This window comes from Malania oleifera, chromosome 3 (genome assembly GCF_029873635.1).
Source record: "Malania oleifera isolate guangnan ecotype guangnan chromosome 3, ASM2987363v1, whole genome shotgun sequence".
NCBI classification, from domain to species: Eukaryota; Viridiplantae; Streptophyta; class Magnoliopsida; order Santalales; family Ximeniaceae; genus Malania; species Malania oleifera.
Window position 1 is genome coordinate 29,612,081 of NC_080419.1, and position 19,691 is coordinate 29,631,771.

Genomic DNA, 19,691 nt, shown 5'->3' on the forward strand with positions numbered 1-19,691 from the left:
TAGCTAACCTCTTCTTTTGCAAGATTGTTAAGAGAGCATGGGTTGCCCATTTAAATCATGCATGAACTTCGCTAGTTAGTTCTAGAAGACCTTGTGGAAATTGTTTGGCACCAAGCTAAAGCTTTCAATTTCAAACTTATGGCCAAACAAAGGTGGTTAATTACAGTTTAGGTGACTTAGGTGCAAAGTGTCATAGGTCAAACACTTCACAGCATGTGAAGGGCCATACAACCATAGTTATGGCACACAAATTTAACTAGTCAGTCAAAGGTTAACCATTAATACGCTACATGAACATGTTTACTAGCATTGAATACAAAATAGGCAGCAAGTGGTAAGCAAGCATAAAGTAAACAAGAGAGTCTTCTAGCAAAGCAACGACATAATTACATCTTTATAGGCAACAATTTTTTTTTGTGGAGGAGGCGAGTAGGCTAAACACGAGTACAATAGCTAGTGAGTATGATTGATTGATATTGACCCTCCAATAAAGAGCTTTCTGTATAAATCTCATTCTCATACAAGAAACATCACTACGACCGAGGAGTCTTACTCACTCTTCCAAGGCGGAGGATTTGCTTTGTAAAAGGCCTTCCTGACTTTGACTAATCATTCATATTTGTGAAGTAGTCTTCTATCTCGACCTACTAATAGGATGGAGTTTAACAAGCTCCAAGTTCCCACTTGAAAAATGCAACAATCTTCTTTCTTGATCTGTTTATTTCTTCATCCGCTTAGTGGCTGGTAAGCTTAGGAAACCTCTACATTCTTTCTTCAGTATTTGGTGAAGATGTATGATCTCGGGCTCTTTCCTTTGTAATTATCTACTTTATGAAGTCAAAACAGTTGTAACAAACTCAAAAGGACTCTTGTTAGTAGTTGACCTCTTTTGGGCATTGAAACAGAACTGATCCAAGTCGAGTAGTTGCATCCAATTTTTGTGTTTGGCATTGTGAAATGGCATGAGTACTCCTCTAGTAGCACATTGGATCTCTCAGTCTAGCCATCGGTCCACGATGATAGCTTTAGGAGATATCTAGTTGTGAATCGAGTATTCTAAAATGTTCTCACCAAAAGTTTCTTGTGAATCTAGAGTCCTGGTATCTAATGTTGTCTTAGGAAACACCCTAATACATCATGATGTTCTTGAAAAATAATTATGCTCTCACCTTTAGCGGCCAATACTTAGGTGCTATTACAAGTGTCCTACTACAAAAACCCTACCACAAGGATAGATCCCATGTCCTCGACTCTAGGCAGGTTACTTATGAAATCAAGTGAGACTCCACGCCTTCTTGGTACTAGAAGGGACTCCTCCGTTCAACCTTATCTTTCTAATAGATGAGACAAGTTTGAGTATACTCAACCACCTCATCTCACTTGTGTGTGGCTATTAGTACCTTGTTTCAACAATGCCAAAGTCCAATTCCATCTTGGGTGGCTTGCCTTCATGGTATCATGACACTATCACAACAACATCTTTCTAACTTCACTTGCTCAAGAAACAAAGTCCATCTCTCCGCAGTAAGTCGTCCTTTGACTTGCCCTCTTTCACCAACTTCATGACATTTTGGGCCATTGGACCTTTGATAGGGTTCCCCTTAATGCACTCCACCATTGTTTTTTTGGCAACGCTACTTGTCATCAATTGGGCTACCATTTGAAGAGTTGCAACTTGCAAGCCCCATCTTCTTGCTCAATATATCTACAACTTGATTCATTCACCCTCCCCTATCCTCAAAGAAGAAACTAGAACTTTGGTTGAAATGCTTGCCAACAAGCATGTTTAGGAATAACTTAGGTTGTGATGTTGTGCGAAGAAGTGGCTAACAATCAAATTATTTGTCTTCACAACAAACTTTGAGCCAAGTAGGTAATGGCACCACACTTGAAGGCTATGGATTGTTGTGAACATTTCCTTATTTTGAGTTTTTTACTTCCCTTCAGCTTCATCAGGGGGGGTTGTTTGGTGTCATTTATGTTTTTTTTTTATTTTTTTTATTTTTTCTATATTTTCGTTGTTGTATAGTGAAAAAAACAAGTTATGACAATGTATGTTTGTGGTGCTAGTTTTCAATTTCTATTATCAGTTTTTGCAAAAGCTAAAAACCAAATTTTATGTTGTTGTGGCAACACAATACTTTAATATCCATAATTAACTTATAAAGATTAAATTATTAATTAATTTTATTCTATGAAAATTTAAATTAAAATTTGAATAAAATGAGCTGGTGTATTAAAAACATAATTAAAATAAAATATCCATAAATTTTATTTATTTTTTTTTAAATCATTTTTGCCAAATTTTAAAGTGTCATGTACAATAGGATTGTTCATGGAACACTAAAAATGAGTTTAAAAATATAATAGCTAAAGAAAGTTATTATTATTTTATATTTTTTAATATAATGCCTTTTAATTTTTTTTTTTTTTGCATTTTAATGATTTTAAGCACGTTTTCTAATTGTTATTTGGTTCAAGAAAAATGATAAACATAAATTCAATTAGGTTTTTAATGTATTTTAATTTTCAAAATATAAACCTAACGGGTTACTAGTTTACAATTTTTAGTTTTAGATCTACTTTCTAGTTTTCATTTCCATAATTTATGACATTGATACCGAACAACCTCTAAGATTATGGCTTTTTTACGCAACTATAACAAGACACAACTGAGGGCATAATCGGATACACTAGTCTCTACTTCAAAAGGCTTTGTGATATTCAAAAGAAGCAAGTAATGGTAATCACTTCCTTCAAGTTGTCAAAGGCTCCTTGCATTCCTTGACTTTCTTCAACACTTTGATTAATGAGGTAGTCCTCCTCATGCAACCCACAATGAGTTTGGCTTAATAGTTGACGAGATCAAGAAAAAAAACGCAGATTTTTTACTTTTGTTGGGATCTTCCAATCTTGAATAGTCCTCTCCTCCTCTAAGTCCACCCAGATTTGGCTTGTTCAATCATATGGTTGACGAACTTGATACACTTCTACACAAGGGAGCGTTTCTCCTTCTTCACATATAGGATGTTATCCTTTGGACTACCGAGCACCTTTTGTAGATGCTCTTCTAGGGTAGAGCTATAGACAACGTCATCAAGATATGCTACAACAAACTTGTCAAGATAGTCATGAAACACATGAATTATCTGCATGTAGAAAGTCACCTGCGCTTAGTCAACTTTAAGGGCATTTCTTACCTGTACCGCATCACACAGGAAGTCTTCTACTTACCACTTTTTGCTATCCTCCCTTGATACTGGCTTGATGGCCAGTCAAGTTTGTGTAGTAATTTGCATGACTAAGTTGATCAAACATATCTATGATTGGAGGAGTAGGATACTACTTGTGCACAATAACATTGTTAAGTGCATGTTAATCCATACATAATCACATGTTCCCAGTATGTTTGTGTTTGAAATAACTTTATTGCTCCAAATGGTGCTTTTATGTAACTTGCTTCTAGCAAGTCATCAATTTGTTGTCATAGTTCTGCAAACTCTGGAGATCGCAGTGGCAAGTTGTTCTATAGTTATTGACATCACAACTTGGTATTCCTTTTAACACATCTTGGATGGCAATAGGTACCACCTCATCCTACATCTACGCCTAGTAGCAACAAGGCAAGGTAAGTTGGTGTTGGGCTTTGTGGAGCCTAGTTATGTTTAATCCATGGAGCGAAGGCCCAGGCCTGGCCAGAAGCATTGAGAGTCTCGCCCAAGTGCTTGACCAGGAAGATCTTGAAGGGCGACGAAGTTGAGATTCTAAGATATCCTGAAGGACGAGATCTTGAGAGGCTCGACCATCATCTCGACCAGCAAAACTTAATGGTGCGACTAGGTCGAGGATGTTGAAGTTCAAGATTCCTGATTTCCTGCGAGGCTCGACCAGGTTGCGACCGTGGGGAACAGGGGTGCGACTAGGTTGATGGCAACGATCTTTTGTGCAAGATTTTGGCAGAACTTTCCTATTTCGAAAGTTATGATCTTGTAAACCCTAAGATATATATTTCTAATGTTCATCTATGTGTCGTGGGCGGCGTAGAAGTGTGCAGCAATGTGGAGAGTGTTGTGAGCTCTTGTGTGCACGATCCAAAGGTGTTCACTTTGGTGTTTAGGGTGTGCGCACGTTGTTTCTTCCTTGTTGAGAGTGAGAGAAACTCTGTAATTGCTGCACTCTATATACTTCCCTGATAATAGTGAAATCCCTGCAGATCTGTGGACGTAGGAAAAATTGCCGAACCATGTAAATATTGTCTTGTGTGTGTGTGTGATTATTTTCTTTAGCGTGTGCTTGTCTCTATCTTGTTTCTCATAGGTTTTGTGTTCTGGGAATTTCCGCGTGTTTGTTTATTCCCCTTGCAGTTGGTTCATCAATTCTCAAACTGTACTTGAAGTTGCATGGTGGTGAGGAACTTCTCATCATCTCCTTTCTTCGCGACAACTTGAACCATGCATGGGTGATCGTCAATTAAGTAGCGTGATATAGCAACATAGGAACTACAATAGTCTCCCACAAGAATTCCATTCCTAGTATCACTTGAAGTCATCCATCAAAGTGACAATAAAATTCATATGTAATTGCATGCCCTTACCACCAAATGTGTTGGAAGCTCAAGACAGGGGCAAATTTTTTTGAAGATCTTGCCTTTGGCTCCTCCACTCTTGGATTTTCCCTTCTTCAAAGATTTTCCACTGTTTCCACCCACACACAACTCTCCTTAGTCCAGCATAGTCAGTCAAATATTCACAGCAAAATGTGCTGTAGACAAGTCTTGAACTTTTTTTTGATGAAGTTTAGCCATTGCTCACTATTTTAAACCTTCAAGGAAGTAGAATAGTTTATCCTTCTCTAACATGTACTGAATATCCAACACCAAAGCAAAGAACCACTTCACATGATCTCTTACTCTCTTAGCACGCTTAAGATCTCGTAAGTTGCATTGAGCAATGCACTAAAAATTTTCAGGAAAGAATTGAGTCATAAGCTCTCATCTTCCCAAGTATCATCGTACACCTACAGCTATGAATTTCATCGTACTTGGTATGCCACCATAGTTAGGAATTTCTACACAAGTGCATCGTAGTCATGGATCCTTTCGTCTCCTCCGAATCCATCCTAACCACAAGAAAGTATTGTTCCGTGTCAAAAAGGAGGTTCTCAAACTCCTAGCATTGCACGCACCATTAAATGGTCATGGTTCTTGCACCCTTGCTTTACCATATTCCAACCCCATAGAATTGACATTTCCCACGGTACAAACTCAAAGGTTCACCTTGGCGGTGAGTGTTCCTATCCCATGTAGTAAAGTCACCCTATTTTATAAATCTTCCATCAATTCATTACTGCAACCTTGTTGTTTTTGGGACCCTTCTAGACAACAGTGTGTTCCACAAGTTGGATCATCTCTACAGCTACCTCGTTGACTTTCTCGACTTAGAACTCTGAGACACCAAGTCTCTCAGTATTAATGCGCAGCATGGTTCTCATGTAGATGCTTCGCACAAACACACAATCCAAAGGGAACTAAATTTGAAGCAATGAGCTTTAATATTGGCTTTCTTGAAGGGCCGTGTGACACTAGTTATGCCACCAAACTTAAATAGTCAGCTGAAAGTTAACAGTGGATGCACCACATGAACACATTTACCAGTGTCAAATACGAAATGTGCAGCAAGCTGTAAGCAAGCATGAAGGAAACAAGATCATAGAGTGAACAGCAACGTAATTACATCTTCATAGGTAACGTGTGTTTGGCAATGGAAGAAAGTAGGCTAAACACGATTATAATAGTTGGAGATGGTGAGTTATAAAATAACTAGTGAACACTTATTCTTCCCTGAACAGATTTCTATACATCTCACCATGGGACAAGAAAACATCACTATGACCGAGAAGTCATACTCACCTTTTTTTCTAGGGTACTACTCAGCTTGAAAGTCTTACATTACTATTTACATAATGGTTACTCACTAAATGGGCACAAGACAAGTGGCCATTGGCAAGCATAAAGTCCTTAACAAGCTTGGCCCATAACACATATTGGGGGATAAACCTGGATTTGTTGTTGCCTATTGCAAAGTTTGCCTCTAATGATCAGCATATTTAGAGAGAACCCTTTCAAGATTCTCCATGGTTTTTACTATGGTGCCATGATGATCTTATCCCATTGCCATGCCCACTCAACTTTTTTAGTGGTCCTTTGCTCATGATCTTCATGCTAATATTTGTGAATGGTTGTTCTAAATAACATAAAATATAAGAATTCTCACAATTGGCATGTTGAATTTAATGAGGGTGACTGTGATGGCACATGCATGTCTTGAATAGTTGCCCAAGGCCCAAAAATTCTTTTAAGAAATTGCATGCCGCTTGTCCTTTTTGCATTAACTGTCATTTTGGCCTAATGCTTTTGCACTTGAACTTCAATTTGAGCAATAATCCTATTCCTACATTGAGGACTAGCCACCATACTAAGGCAGATTTGAGCATCCCTTGTCCACGGAGATATCTCCTTGTGGCATGGCTCCTTCATAAACTCCGGTTCTCTTCTATTTTCTTCTACAATTTGTGTTAAGAGTAATTTAAAGGATGAATGTTGCATCTACAAGTGGTGGTTATAGAAGATACCTCATGAAGTGAATCAATCAATCAATAGCTTAGTTTCAACTCCAATGGGTTACTGAGGATGAGTTGTGCTTGACATTGGGCTAGATATCTTGGAGCAGAGCATCTTTTCCTTGCCAAATGTGACAGGATCACACATGATGAAATCTTCATGTTTACTGTAGGCATGGGCGTAATTTGGGATTTTGCTTTTCAAATTTTATTCTATTATTTTCAATTTTAGGAATTTGACATTATCTCCTAAATTTTGTTTTCTTGTTTGGCTTTAGGGATCGCTTGCATTATTGAAGTTCAGAATACTAATCGTGTTTTGCATATTTTCTCCTTCTCTTGTACTTTTCTATTTTTTTTTTTAAATGATTCCTCTTTATTTTCCATTATTTCTTGTTTCCTTTCCCTTTTGCCAATTGGTTCTAAATCACCTTTACGCATACGATATTTGAGACAATGTTCAAGATTGCAAGATTTTTTATGTCAATTATGCAAAGTGTAGTAATAGATAGCTTAAGATCAAACTATTTGATGGGAAAATTTTATGGGTGTTTGGCATAGCATTGTGAAGGATGTTTTTAGGAAAAAGAATAGTAAAGTTATTGCATGGGAAGAAGCGGAAGAAGAGAAGTATGGAGTTTAGGGGGAACCTTAGGTGAGGTTTGTTAAGTTCTACACAGTTATCCCTTGGTAAGTACTCCAATTGAAGGTTAGTAGTGATATTTTGGTAGTAATTATTGAATTATTTGGTAAATTGGAAGATCTAATCACAATGATAGGCTGCTTCCTCTATTTACAATATATATCAAGTGCATAACAATGACCACAATACCCTTACTAACTCATGGCTTCTAATATAGCAATAACAAATGCTAAACAACCAAAATAACTAGTAAGACTCCCCCTCAAGCTAGAGCATAGGTATCATACGCTCCTAGCTTGTTATAAATGAATTTAGCACAAGCACCCCCAAGGCTTTCGTGAATAAATTATAAATATGCAAGTTGGAAATGGTGCAAGATGTCATCCTCCAATAGACTGGCATACCATATCTCAATTAATGAAAAAGATGGATTTTTGAGTGAATCCAATCATAACATATGCTTAGGATGAAAGGAGATAGAACGAAAAACATGTCACAAATGACCTGCAGACGCTTGGGCAGCCTTAAGAAAGGATGTCATCCTCCAATAATACACTAATATGGCATATCTCAATTAATGGAAAAATGGATTTTTAAGTGAATCTGGTCTTGAAATATGGCTAGGATGGGAGGAAATAAAAGGAAAAACATATCACAAATGACACGCAGATACTTGAGCAGCTTAAGAAAAGGCTGAGGGGTAGGGAGCCCCTTTAGCGAACCCTGCTTTGATCCCACAAGACAAAACTCTTTAGAACATCTGAAGATTGGGACAACGAGAATGGTGGAGACCCCACCACATGTCTGCATGTCCTATCCCAGCATGCGCTGCCAATCTTGACCTCCTGCAAGAATGCAAACGTAATGAAGTTAGTAATTAATTCAATTATTATGAACATGCGAGTTTGACATTGATCAATTCCACAATCTAAGGGCAAAAGGGTAATTTTCTCATTTTCAATGTTTTTGTGGAGTAGGCTTTGGCCAAACCACGGTAAATAGTTTATTTTATTTTGATTTTCCCTCAACATTTTTTTTTGTGTGAAAAACTAGACTTGATAATCATTCTTGCTTCTATTCTGTAGATGCTCTGATATTAGAGCCATGAGGATCCTAATAGTATTTTCTGTATTAGTGATGCTGATATGAAAATTATAATTTCTAGACGGGATAAATAAGAAAATGAAAAACAATAAGACTCAGAAATCTGCTGAAAAATACACCCAAGGGTAACAAAGCCTCAAATTACTGTAAAACCATTGACTAATATTCTCTAGTTTTACACCAAATGAAACAATCTCTCTCATGTCTTTGTGGGACCAACTTTAATATTTTAATTGTGCTTTTTATCTCTGATTTTAATGGTGGATATGCCATTGCTGTATTGCAATTGCTCAGGAATGTGAAGGCCTTGCTAAATTTGTATCTTTTTCACACACTTCTCATATTCAGGTTCTAAGGGCAAACAATTCATCAAATTATCCCAATCCCAAGACTTTCCATGGATCATTGGAAGTTCAAGAACGAAGGAAAGATGATTCATTGATTTCTTCAATCAGTAAAATGAAAGAGTGTACTCCAATAATTCCACAGTGCGATGGGTTCAATGATGGTTATGATGATGTAAGTAGTAGATTTTTGACAGTCCACTGCAGTTACTGATCTGAGTTGAGTTCTGATGCCTCTTCTTGTTCCTATTTAAATTTGGGGGAAAGGTTTTACGCACTGAAGACTATAATACGCCTTCTTCTTATGGTAAAGCTTAAAGTGATATGCTTCGACATTTACTTCATTAAATTTTTCGTAGTGCTTTTCAACAGCAGTTCGAAGGTGAGCCTTAAACAGAATACGTTTACCGTTTTACAGATGCATTACCTGGAAATGATGTGGGAACTCCCAAACTACCAAACAATGAATTCATTGAAGAGGATGAGCCACCTTTAAATGAGGATGATGATGAGTTAGATGATCTGGAGCAGGCAAATGAGGAGCCCAGTATAAATGATCTGGTGTTGGCACAATTTGAAAAGGTATGCCTTTTTGGCTGATATCAGTGAAATTGCAATTAAACTACACATTGCTCAATGTAATTGCTTTAATGCCAATGAAACAAGGTTTTCGTTTTGATTTCAACTAAATTTTTGAGGCTTCAAAAATATAGAAATTGGGATGGGAATTTTGATTTCAGTGTCAATTTCAATTCTAAAAAATAATGGAAATTAGTTGTAAACTATTGGATTTTTTTTTATGAAACTTTCATAACTGTTAATAGGCATAGTAATGAATGATTCTGAAACCTATAAATAAAATCAATAAATGAAAAATATATGATGTATAATATGCTAATGTGACTTATTAAAGCTTTATTGAACCTTCAAATACTTAAAAATTTCCATCTAAATCAAGAGATTTGTTCAATGAATTTCTTCAAATTTGTCAAAACTTGTGCAAGAATTGGCAAATGTTCACAATTTCCATTAAAGCTTTGCAAAAATTGTGCTATGTTGAGTTTAATAATAGAGGGTTCAGAAACTCTTTTTCAATTCAATGATTTTTGTTCCATGGCCCTTTAGAAATTTCATCAATAACTGTGTCTGTATGTAATGAGTTTGGTCGAAATTTTGAGATTCTGAATATTTGGTAATAAATTTTGGGTGATTGATGGAAATTTAGAAGGAAAAAGATTTCTAGATCGGAAATTGGATTCCTTATTTTGAGGGTGGTGGAAAGCGAAAATTGTGATGGAAATGTCGACAATCTTGCCAAAATTGAAGGCCTTGCAGTGAAGTAAACAGTTCTATGAATCTTGATGAGATCATTTTACGGTTTTGTGTTCTTGATACATGCTCAAGATACTCTTTAATACTACATGTTTTTTTCTTTTCGGCAAGTAAAGTGTAAAGATTTTATTAGAACAAAACAATAACAACATGAAAGGGACATGAAACAGGCCACAAAGCACCCCCAACTACTGCAAACTGATTTCCAACCAACAAGCTAAGAGAGCAAAGCCTACACTATGTAAAAGACTTTGTTCCAACAGGAACATCATTTTAAACCTTACTAATAATTTCAAAGCTCCCTAAGCGTTTATTCCTGAAGATTCTGTCATTCCTTTCTATCCTGATGTGGTACATAAAAGCGGCAAATCCGACTTTAAGATCGGTGCCTGAATCTCCACTTCCCCTGCAATTTATCATGGTCCATTTCACCTCTGCATCCCACCCAGCAATAGTTCTGTTCATACCTAACTGAGCAAGCACCTCAGCACGCGGCAATCTTGTTTTGGTACACCCAAACAATGTGAGCAGCATCTTTTGCTAGTGCCTCTGCTACGTAGAATATCTTGATGTTGTGAGAAGTCTGCCCCTCAAAGCAAGTCATAAAACAAAACTCCGCCGAGGAACTGCATCTTTATTCTAAACTCAGCACTTGCCGGACACCAAAGGCAGATGTCTGTCTTAACCTCTCCCAAGCTTTCTTAATGCTCTTAACTATCAAAGTATTGTGTGAATGGCCGAATGAATTGGCCTTGAGTTCTGTATATTATTTATAGACTTTACAAGAATGCTATACATGGAAAGTAAATAAGGCCTAGCGTGATTCTAGCCCTATACATGTAAGCTATAATCTGTCAAGCCCTATACATGTAAACTAAATATATGCTAACTGTACAAAATAATGAATTGAAAAATAAGGAAATAATTGTGGGCTGAAGTAAGGAAAGAAATCTTTTGCTTTGCTGTTTGCTGTTCCGTTGACAGCCCCCCTCAAATTGATGTGGGTTGATCAAAAAGCATCAATTTGCTACTTAGGAAGCAATGTCGATGACGAGTGAGAGCCTTGGTGAAGATACCTGCAAGTTGTAATTTAGTGGAAATGTGTGGAAGAGTGATAACACGAGCTTCAAATGCTGCATGGATAGAGTGACAAATGACTTCAATATCTGTTCTCATGATAGATAGGATTGGCCATGATCTGGATAGCACTCGTATTATCGGCATGTAGAGGTGTAGGATTAGTCTCAAAAAAATCTAGCTCAGCAAGCAAACCTCGAAGCCAAATAATTTCAGAACAAGAAAGAGACATCGCCCGGTATTCAGTTTCCGTCACTTACTTAGAAACTCTGTCTTGCTTCTTACTCTTCCAAGAGATCAATACATCACCTAAGAACACACACCAACCAGTGATGGAACAACGTGTATCCGCACAACCAGCCCAATTAGCATCGCTATAAGCAGCAAGGCGAGTAGAATTGCCTGCAGGGAAGAATAAACCACTAGCGGAAGTGCCCTGAACATAGCGTATGATCCTACGCACAGCAGCCAAATGAAGATGACGAGGAGTCTGAAGAAGCTGGTTTACTTGCTGTACAGACAAAAGATATGTCTAGTCTAGTAATGGTGAGATAGACAAGACTACCCACCAACTTCTGATATAAACTGGGATCAACAAGTAAGTCACCCTCCTCTTTGCGAAGCTTGGCATTTAATTCCATGGGAGTATCAACAGAAGTACCCTTCTGAAGGCTAGCTGTGGCCACCAAGTCACTAATATACTTATGTTGATTGAGTGAAATACGTGAGGGACTACGATTCACCTCAAGACCAAGAAAATATGTGAGAGACCCAAGATCTTTCATATCAAAGGACTCTGAGAGATGAGTCTTGAGCTGAGCAAGTAAAGCAAAATCGGAACCAGTGATCACAATATCATCAACATAAACCAAAAGAACAACAATACCCATGTTTGATTTCCGAAGAAACAATGAAGTGTCATAATTGCTCTGCTTGAATGAAAATTGTAATAAAGTGGTTCGGAATTTATCAAACTAGGCTCTCGGAGCTTGCTTGAGACCATAAAGAGAGCGATGAAGCTTACCCACATGTGAAGTCAGAGAGGGAAACAAGCCCACGGGTGGCTTCATATAAATACACTCTTTAAGATCCCTGTGAAGGAAAAGCATTCTTGACATCCATTTGATGTAGTGACCAATCACTGGAAGTAGCAGTAGCCAGAATCGTACGAACAGTAGTCATCTTAGCCACAGGAGCAAAGGTCTCTTCATAATTGACACCATATTCTTGATTATTCCCAAGTGCAACAAGGTGAGCTTTGTAACAATCCAGACTTCCATTAGATCGGACCTTGAATGAGTAAAACCATTTACAACCTAGAGGAACAATGGTGGGAGGACAAGGCTCAATGTCCCAGGTGTGATTGGCCTCTATAGCGGCAATTTCTTCTTGCATAGCTCGTCGCCAACAATCATGCTTGGCAGCGTGTGAGTTGGATGTGGGAATATCTAAATTGGACAATGCAATAGTAAGAGCTAAAATAGAATTGCCAGAACTTGAAGAGGGAAACCCATACCTATCCGGGGGTACAGACACTCGAGAAGAGCGACGTACCAAAGGTTTTGGAGGTGCTGCAACTGAATGAATTTGGAGCATGGTAGGATCAGATATCAGATGAGCTACCGAAAGACACTGTGGGCGGGAGCCTCGCGTATACACAATACCTGGTTTAACTTGAGAACTAACTTGATGAGGATGAGAGAACTGCTCCTCAAAGGAGGGGAGAATCACAGTAGAAGAGGAGGGTACAGAGGACACAGGAAAGAAATGTTGATTTTTAAAGAATTAACTTGAGCAAATAATTTATGTCGCTCATGAGGAGGTGAATGAACAAAACATACACATCCAAAGGTACGGAAGTTATCGTAACTAGGTTGCTTAGCAAATAAGCGGAAATAGGGAGACTCCATAAGTAGGACTTGAGAAGGTAAACAATTAATCAAGTAGGAGTTTTCAGAGCCTCAACCCAGATCAAAGATGGAACAGAGGATTCCAGCAAGAGAGTACGTACCACATGTAGTAGATGACGATTTTAACGTTCGGCTACTCCCTTCTGCTGGGGAGTAGCAGGACATGAGCGTTGATCAATAATACCTTTAGAAGCCAAAAATGCCTGAAACTCAGTAGACACATATTCACCACCAGAATATGTGCTTAATGTCTTAATAGAAGCAGAAAAATGATTGTCAACATACGCTAAAAAATCAGTGAAAGTACGAAAAACCTCAGATTTAGAGCGAAGAAAGTAGACCCAAGTAAATCTGCTATGATTATCAATGAAAGTCACATAGTATTTAAATTTTTCATGTGAACTAATCGGGGAAGGTCCCCAAACATCACTATGGATAAGATCAAAGCAACGAGAAGCTCTACTAGCATGCAAAGGGATGAGAAGAGTTTTATTTTTACCAAGTTTGCAAGAGGCACACTCAAGAGATGAAGAACGTTCTTTATTACCAAGTAAACCAGAGTTTAATACATGAGATAAGATCTGAGTATTGGGATGACCTAAACGACGATGCCACACCATACTAAGATCTGAAACATTATTACAAGCAAAAGACTTAATTAAAGAAATTGGAGAACGTGCTGGAACAGGCAAAAATAGTGGAAACAAGTGCCCCACTTTAGGTTTCTTCGCGATCGGCTCCCCCGTTACTTGGTCTTGCACGACACAACCATTACTAGAAAAATTAACAACACAATTGTTATCAACTAATTGATCAATAAAAATAAGATTCGTGGAAAGCTGAGGAGCAAGAAACACATCAGTAAACTTAGAAGAGGCATCTCTGATAGCAGCTATTGGCAAAGAACTGCCATTGGCAATCTGAATAGCAGATTGATTAGCGTAGGGCCGAATTAGTCTGAATAGCACCCAAGTCCACATACTAGAGTTTAGGAGAATTGTTACCTTAGAGCCCCATTGTTGATAATTCCAAAATTAGCATCTGTTGCACCATTTCGAGTGCGTAGTAATTCGTTGTAGGAGGTGTAGGAACAGAGGAGTCACCTGAAGAAGAGCCAGGGGCTGCAAAAGTCATTGTGGGTGGTACACTAACAAGAGTTTGTAATGCTTGGGCCTGACGATTTCGCGGACGGATATGACAGTCTTTGATAATGTGACCCTTCTTCTAACAATAAGTGCAGAATTTCTTGGAACAATTAATAGCTATATGCCCAAATTCTTTGCAACAAAAACACTGCAAGGTGCTATAATGCGCAGGCGGTCCTCGTCGTTGAGCAGCATAAGCCAAAGGGACAGACCCTGAATTATCATGAGATTGTGCTAGAGTAACTTGAGTATTAAGTCGTCGTTCTTCACTAAGTAACTCACCAAAACAAACATCAAGAGAAGGAACAGGAGAGTGATTTAGCAAAGGCAAGCGAACAGATTCATACTCGGGGCGGAGTTTCATAAGAAATTGATCACGATGACTAGTCTTGTGAAGACGTTGAATAATGGGAAGAGAGACAACAGGAACATCCTTAGTAACCAGATCGGAATATTCGTTCCAAAGAGTCAGAAACCCTGAATAATAGTCTTGGATGGAACAATTGTCATGTTGAAACATGACAATCGCATCCTCTAATTGAAAACAACGGGCACCGTTATCTTCATGATATACAATTTTTAAATAAGTCCACATGGATTGAGTGGTACGATTAGGTTGCAAGTTGGGAATAATATGTGGCTCAACCGAGCCAAGAAGCCAAGAAATAATCCGAGCATCAAGCACAGCCCATGAAGGACAAGCCGCTGAATCCTTGGCACCAAGCACAGCCCATGAAGAAGAAGCTGCTGACTCCTTGGATTTATCAGGATTGGGTGCACAATCCGTGCCACCAATATGACCCCAAAGATCTTTTCTTGTAAAATCCCACGTAGAAGAATTCTTGCCCATAAACTTGGCACACACAGGTGTGGAGTCCATGCTAAATAAAGGAGAAAATCGCGGAACCAAAAAAAAAAAACTCTGCCGAAAGAAAAAGGCCACCCGAAAATCTAGAAGCCCAAAAAACAAACAATGCAGGTACAAAGAAAACCAAGAACAACCTGCCTGCACTAAAAAATAAATCTTGAACCAAACAAAAAACCTACCGTGCCGAGAATCACAAGGATAGAATCCTGCTGTGCCAAGACAGAGAAGTACCAGAAACAGCAATAGAAAGCTGTTGCCTGCTTGTCGAGAATCACAAACAGCCACAGAAAGTTGTTGCTTGCTTGCCGAGAATCACAAGGACAGAAACCTGCTGTGCCAAGACACAGAAGAACTAGGAACAGCAACAGAAAGTTGTTGCCTGCTTGCCGAGGATCACAAACAGCCACAGAAAGCTGTTGCCTGCTTGCCGAGAATCACAAGGACAGAAGCCTGCTGTGCCAAGACGGATAAAAACCAGGAACAGCAACCGAAAGCTGTTGCCTGCACTAAAATAAATGGCAAACCAGAAAACCTGCTGTGCCGACAGCCACTCAGCCACAGAAGTACCAAAAGAACACACAACAGACAATTTCAGAAGAGAAAAAAGACCATAACGGCCACAAAACCGAGAAGACAAAAAAATTCGAAGGGGATTTAAAAAACTTAGCAGTCGGCTGGCTCTGATACTATGTTTAAGTATTGTGTGAATGGCCGAATGAATTGGCCTTGAGTTCTGTATACTGTATATAGACTTTACAAGAATGCTATACATGGAAAGTAAATAAGGTCTAGGATGATTCTAGCCCCTTACATGTAAACTATAATCTGTCAAGCCCTATACATGTAAACTAAATTTATGCTAACTGTACAAAATAATGAATTTAAAAATAAGGAAATAATTATGGGCTGAAGTAAGGAAAGAAATCTTTTGCTTTGCTGTTTGCTGTTCCGTTGACATTAACATCCCAAGATTCCCAACTACACTGAATTTTATTTTTCATCTCCATATTCAGCAGGGAAAAAGATTGAACAAATTGGCAATTGCCAAAGCTCAAGCTGACGATGTCACTATCTTAAATCTGGCAGTGTGTTTTTTTATTTGATTTATGGCATAAGACAAGTCCTCAATAAATGCTTTTTGGTGTTATCACAGGTAAGTAGGACTAAGAGCAAATGGAAGTGTGTTCTCAGGGATGGGATGATGCGTTTGAATGACAAGGATATATTGTTCACGAAGGTGCATATAAATTTGTTCCCACACTTCCATGTTCAATAGTTGTTTTTCTTTCATCTCCAATTTCTGACCTTCTAACAACAATCACCAAGCTGAATATCATGGCAAATACTTTTCCATCTGTAACCTTTGACTTCTTTATAAAAGAATTTGTCAGTTGTATGGTATGTCTTTAATTTTGATATACAAGTTCTTAAGGCTAATTGAGTATATTTGGAGCCGCGAGACAAAAGGCTGACCTTCAAGCAAAATATTTTTTTTGGAGTTTTGGGCGGTCCCTTGCTTCATGCATTCGGACTTCTGTTTGGAATGAACACACCTAGGTTTGATCAGTCATTCTCACTCTTGGGAAACCCAACCTGACCTTAAGGTTGCATTTGGGAATGTGTAATAAGGGCATTGTTTTTGGAGCCATCTGGATTGGACTAAAACAATTGTTCAGTCCCGCAGTATTCCAAATTTAATTCTCCAACTTGATGTTCTCAAATGCAGCATTAAATTTGTAATTTTCTGTAGCACTAAATTCATTGATTTCAAGTGGAAATCCACCAATGTTTTTTATCGACAGTGGAAGTGTTTATTAGTTATGAAGTGTGTACGATTTGTGTTGCATAGTTTCAATAAAGTTCATATACGACATGAGTTCTTTTGTTGGCTGGAATAGCACTAACTGTGGCATTAAACAACTGTCCCAATCCAATGTGAAATAATGCATCGTTTGAGCCAAAGATCACACAAATCCTCGCTGAAACCATGAAAATCTGTTCTGGAGGTCATCTTTCATGGATTTAACATCAACTGCTAGGAATCTGCAATTAACAAGTAATATATAAACTGGTTTTTTGGGATATATATATACACACACATAGTCACACACACAAATATGTCTGTTGATTCTTTCTTGATTGACACTGCAGGCAAATGGTGAATTCGACTTCTGAGGCTATTGTTGAGGTTGGGTAAGGTATTCCCCCACAGCACCCCCCAGCCCCCCTCTTTTGAACCATTTTTCTTTCCATTACTGATTTTTTGTGCATTTTTATTGCATGCTACCTGATGAGATTAAATCTGTTAAAATTATTTTGTTGTTAGCTTTAGACGCACTGGTATCTTAAAAGATTTCATCAAAGCAAGACTGCTTTCCAAGTTGGCTTTATTTAATGCTTGTCAAATATTTGTAGGATAATAATTTTATGCACCTTCTGCTGGAAATTTCGCATACTGAAAAATGAACATCCTTTACCACTTCCTACTGGTTACCCAGACGAATACTTTTTTTGTTTTTTGCATCCGTTTGGTTGTTGCACTGTCCAAGAGAGTACACACGGCAAGCCTGCCACTGTTATCAGTCAGTTGTAAATACAAATATCATCAAGGATATTTTATTTGGTCAATCTTCTGGTAATATTCAGTGCTTCGATGCTGCAGTTTTCTAGAAATCTGGCTTAGAGGGACTGAATAGTTTATGAATATGAAATCTGGTTGGAGAAGCCCCCCAAGTTTGTGAATTTTTTCCTCACTTGCTCGTCTGCAACATATAGCTATTCTGCTTTGAATATGAATCCATTAGGCCAATATTTCTCTGCAAAATGGCATTGATTTCAACCTTGATATTGATGTTTTAGCGAATTGATTTGAACCTTAGTTTGCAAATTGTAATCATGAGAAGTGCTGAACCTTACATTAGTTTCAGCTATGTACCCGAATTGTACCTAGGAACTTGAAGAATTCGAGTTAACAGTGAACAAAATTCTTTTATTTCAGCGTGTACCAAAATTCCTTTTTATTACTCTGATAGAAGTGTTGCATGATTCTTGGTTGCTCATGTGATGGTTGGTCGGCATTGAAAGGGAAAATGCTACTTTTCGTGGGAAATTTTTTGCGAGCCATGTTTGGATTCCTGGACAGGCATATGACATTAATAGTTACCATGTGATTTTATGAAGCCGGGTTGGAAGTGGGACGACCTTTGTCCGTACGCTTTTAATTCTTTACCATCACATGTGAAGGTTTGGTAAGATCTTTAGTGTAATTCGCATTGTGGGCTCTTTCCAATTTCCATACGAGGCGCATGCGTTCGCCTCTATCTTTAGTAATTACCCTCGTTTAATTTTATCGCGGTCCCTCAACCTCTCTCTTTTGATTTTTTTTTAACACTTTTAATGGTCCATTTGGATCAAAATAAAGAGGGAAATTTATTTTTTATTGTATTTTTTAATATTAAATTTTATTTAAAATAAAAGTTTATTTTTGCATTATTAAAATTGAGAAAAATTAAATATTGATGTGTAAAGTTAAAATTTTGTTAGTGAATTTAATATATATATATATATATTTTTTTTATTTTTATTTTTAATTTTTTTTAATAATTAAACATGAAAACATGAATTTCTTGATATTTTTTTTCGTTTTCGTAATATATTTTGAGTTTCAAACGTTATACTATCATATCCTTGTTAATTTTGAGCTTTTAAAAGTTTTGAAAATTAATTTTCAAAAGGTAATTCCTGGATGGGGAATTCTTTCCTAGTAGTGCAGATCTCGTCTGCTTTTTAAACGGGAAGAATTGGAAATAGTATCTCTTTTTATTTTTTTATTTTTTGGGTGGAAAAGGGTGGGGAGGTTCATATGTCCAGCTCTTTTGATGGCGACAGATTGAATGACATTTTTCTCAACTCATCTACTATTTTTAAATTGAAAAAATAATATTAAAAAATTACACTAAATTCCACAGCTTTGTTGTTTCTCCCTTTTAAATTTGCATTTGGAAGAGTTGTGCAGCAATTAACTAGTCCATTCTCATCATTATTACCAATAAAAACAATTGTGATCATTATATAGTTAAGTTAGGCTGAATTTAAATTTTTTTTTGTTATAGAAATTATTTTTGTTTTTAAATTTTTAGTTTTTAAAGAATTATAAAAGTTTTAGCATATTATTTTTTGATTTTCAGAAATTTGTATTAAAAGTAAAGAAAACAAAGAGTATGCAAAACAAGTTTATATTTTAAATTTATAGATTTTAAAATAATTATAAAAAAGATAATTTATTGTCTAATTTTTCAAAATCTATGTAAGGTAATATTTGGAGTCGTGGACTTTAGGGTTGAATTTGGATTTATGTAGATGTAGAAAACACCCTACACATAATTTACACGAATTACATTCCAAAATTTGAACTCCCAAAATAAGAATTAAAACGTTAGAAGACTAATAAATTTTTTTTTTTAAGTGCAAAAAACAGCACTCTAATGTGACGATCAACCACTTTTAAGGTTCACTTGATCGCCTAATAGCCAACGACTATTTTTTTAAAAAGAGAAGGGATTGGTCGACCGCTTGTATGAGCTAGTTGACCACATGCAAATCAACATCCATAAACATAAAACATTCCATTTTTTGATATTCAAACATGTT

At 37.3% G+C, this 19,691-nt stretch overlaps 1 protein-coding gene across 21 annotated transcripts in view; it reads left to right on the forward strand.

Annotated features, from left to right (window-relative positions):
- Positions 1–18,040, forward strand: part of LOC131150724 (uncharacterized) — a 72,357-nt gene extending 54,317 nt beyond the window's left edge. For 4 of the 21 annotated variants that reach the window (XM_058101631.1, XM_058101634.1, XM_058101621.1 and 1 more), the window contains 6 exons: positions 8,714–8,884; positions 8,977–9,016; positions 9,128–9,291; positions 16,195–16,278; positions 17,193–17,239; positions 17,704–18,040. In XM_058101631.1, the coding sequence (XP_057957614.1) occupies positions 8,714–8,884; positions 8,977–9,016; positions 9,128–9,291; positions 16,195–16,278; positions 17,193–17,216 (483 nt within the window). In that variant the 3' untranslated portion in view covers positions 17,217–17,239; positions 17,704–18,040. Of the gene's footprint in view, positions 1–8,713; positions 8,885–8,976; positions 9,017–9,127; positions 9,292–16,194 lie in introns of all 21 variants that reach the window. The other 17 variants (XM_058101632.1, XM_058101635.1, XM_058101617.1 and 14 more) reach the window with 6 other exon arrangements.
- The last annotated feature ends 1,651 nt before the right edge of the window (positions 18,041–19,691 follow it).